General features: G+C 51.3%; 1 protein-coding gene across 2 annotated transcripts in view; it reads left to right on the forward strand.

Annotated features, from left to right (window-relative positions):
* The window catches only part of IGFBP4 (insulin like growth factor binding protein 4), a 14,090-nt gene extending 11,854 nt beyond the window's left edge, over positions 1-2,236 (forward strand). For both annotated transcript variants that reach the window (XM_017497143.1, XM_017497144.2), the window contains one exon: positions 920-2,236. In XM_017497143.1, the coding sequence (XP_017352632.1) occupies positions 920-1,054 (135 nt within the window). In that variant the 3' untranslated portion in view covers positions 1,055-2,236. The remainder of the gene's footprint in view (positions 1-919) is intronic.
* The last annotated feature ends 235 nt before the right edge of the window (positions 2,237-2,471 follow it).

The raw sequence follows: 2,471 nt of genomic DNA on the forward strand, positions 1-2,471 counted from the left end.
TTTTTTTTTGAGATGGAGTCTTGCTCTTTCACCAGGCTGGAGTGCAGTGGCACGATCTTGGCTCACTACAACCACCATCTCCTGGATTCAAGCGAATCCCCCAGCCTCAGCCTCCTGAGTAGCTGGGACTACAGGCGCGCGCCACCACGCCTGGCTACTTTTTTGTATTTTAGTAGAGACAGGATTTCACCATGGCCAGGATGGTTTCGATATCCTGACCTCATGATCCGCCCGCCTCGGCCTCCCAAAGTGCTGGGATTACAGGCTTGAGCCGCTAGGCCTGGCCTCTTCCCCTGATTTTTATCCCATTGAAAGTTCTGACACTTGAGCTTTATCCCCAGACCAGTTCTGATCCTTAAGCCAACCTTTAATCCAAGTTAAATTCAGGCACTGAAATGTACATTTGTGGCCCTTCCAAACTTTAGGCTAACTTTAGTTATTCTGACCTTGACCTCTGTCTTTATCCCAGTTGTTTCTGACCTGGGCTTTAACTCTCACCCAACTCAAGTTTTAGTCATAGTTACTAATTTAACTGCAGCTTTTATCTGATCCTACCTTAATCCCAACTTGGATCCTGCTCATAACTATAATCCCATTCTTAAAGTCCCAACCCAATCAGAGTATGTACCCGAAACATCTCCAACCTGAACCCAGCCTTTCAAATCCAGCTGCATCTTTAAACCTGAGGGCCTTCTTAAGGTCCTGCCTTCTAAAACTCTCTGGATCTTTCTTTCTTGATCAGGTTCCCCCTGCTCCAGTGAGCTCAGAGGGCTCATGCTCAAAAAAGAGCCACCACCCTCAGAGGCCATCTTAAAGCAGCAACTGTCTGACTTGGGGGCAGGGCTGGGGGATTGGGGTGGGTCACCTGGGGTCTCTTTTCCTGCCTGGGAACTGACCCCTCATGCCCTTGTCTTGGCAGTGTTACCCATCTCTGGATGGGCAGCGTGGCAAGTGCTGGTGTGTGGACCGGAAGACGGGGGTGAAGCTTTCGGAGGGCCCGGAGCCGATGGGGGAGCTGGACTGCCAGCAGCTGGCTGACAGCTTTCAAGAATGAGGCCCGCCAGCAGGCTGAGGGCTCAGCATCCCCTGCTACTCCCGTGCCCTGGAGGCTGCAGAGCTGACCTGGAGTGGAGTCTGAGTCTGAGTCCTGTCCCTGCCCAGAAGTTTCCCTCTAGTGCACGTGTGCACGTGTGCGTGTGTTTGCGTGTGTGTGTGTGTGTGTGTGTGTGTGCTTATGAGCCCTTGGGGTAAGCCACAGCCTGGGGTGTTCTCTTTGGTCTTACACAGCCCAAGAGGACTGAAAGTGGCACTTAGCCCAAGAGGTCTGAGCCCTGGTGTGTTTCCAGATCGATTCTGGATTCACTCATTCATTCATTCATTCATTCATTCACTCATTCTTTCATTCATCCATCCATCCAGCTACCTAAAAACATTTACTGACCATATACTACACACCAGCTCTAGTTTTCAGCCTTGGGAGCTTTTATTCTGACTTTCTCTGATTTTTGGCATGTGGAGATACTTCTGTAAGGTGAGCTCAAGCCTGTGGGAGAAGAAAAACCTCATTCCCAGAGTCAGAGGAGAAGAGACACGTATGCTGACCATCGTCCCTCCTCTCAAGCTAGTCAGAGCGTGGGAGCCTGGGGAAGTGTGAGGTAGCAGATGGCTTAATGGTCACGAGACCCAGACCCACTCCCAAAACTCAGACTTGCCAGGCTTCCCTTCTCTTCTTCCCCAGGTCCTTCCTTTAGGTCTGGTTGTGGTGCCATCTGCTTGGTTGGCTGGCAGAGAGACCCTGCTGTGGGCGAGGGAAGGGGGTCAAAGGAAGACTTGAAGGACAGAGGGCTAGGGGGATGGGGTACATTTCTTTGAGCAGCCAGGGTGGGAAGAAAGAATGCAAGAGTGGATTGAATGTGCCTAATGGAGAAGATCATGTGCTAGATGAGGGGGCTTCCTGGGTCCTGTTCCCTACCCCATAGTGATCATAGCCATGAAGTCACCTGGATGACAGTATCCTTCCAGTGGCTCACTGCCTGTGGCTCTGCCTCCCTCTCCATATCTCCTTCCCCTGCAGCTCCCTCCCCACACCTCCCTACTCCCCTGGGCATCTTCTGGCTCGACTGGATGGAAGGAGTCCTAGGAACCTACCAGTTGGCCATGATGTCTTTTCTTCTTTTTCTTTCTTTCTTTTTTGTTTTTATAACAAAACAGAATAAAACCAACAAATGCCCAGAGAGTTGTGTTTGACTGACTTATTCACAGTTAGACACAGGGATGCACCAGGGATGGAGAGAGGGGGACAGATTTGGGGAGGTGAGCGTGGTCCCCAGACCCGCCTGTATGGTAAGGGACTGGGAAGGACGGTCAATCTACTTCCTCTTCCCTGCAGCCTCTTCCCAGGGAACTCCTTGGCTTCAAAGTCTGCACTGTCTTTCTTAGACTCCCGGTGGGCAAACAATGGCTCCTGAAAG

Source organism: Cebus imitator, unplaced genomic scaffold, assembly GCF_001604975.1.
Source record: "Cebus imitator isolate Cc_AM_T3 unplaced genomic scaffold, Cebus_imitator-1.0 Scaffold228, whole genome shotgun sequence".
Lineage (NCBI taxonomy): Eukaryota > Metazoa > Chordata > Mammalia > Primates > Cebidae > Cebus > Cebus imitator.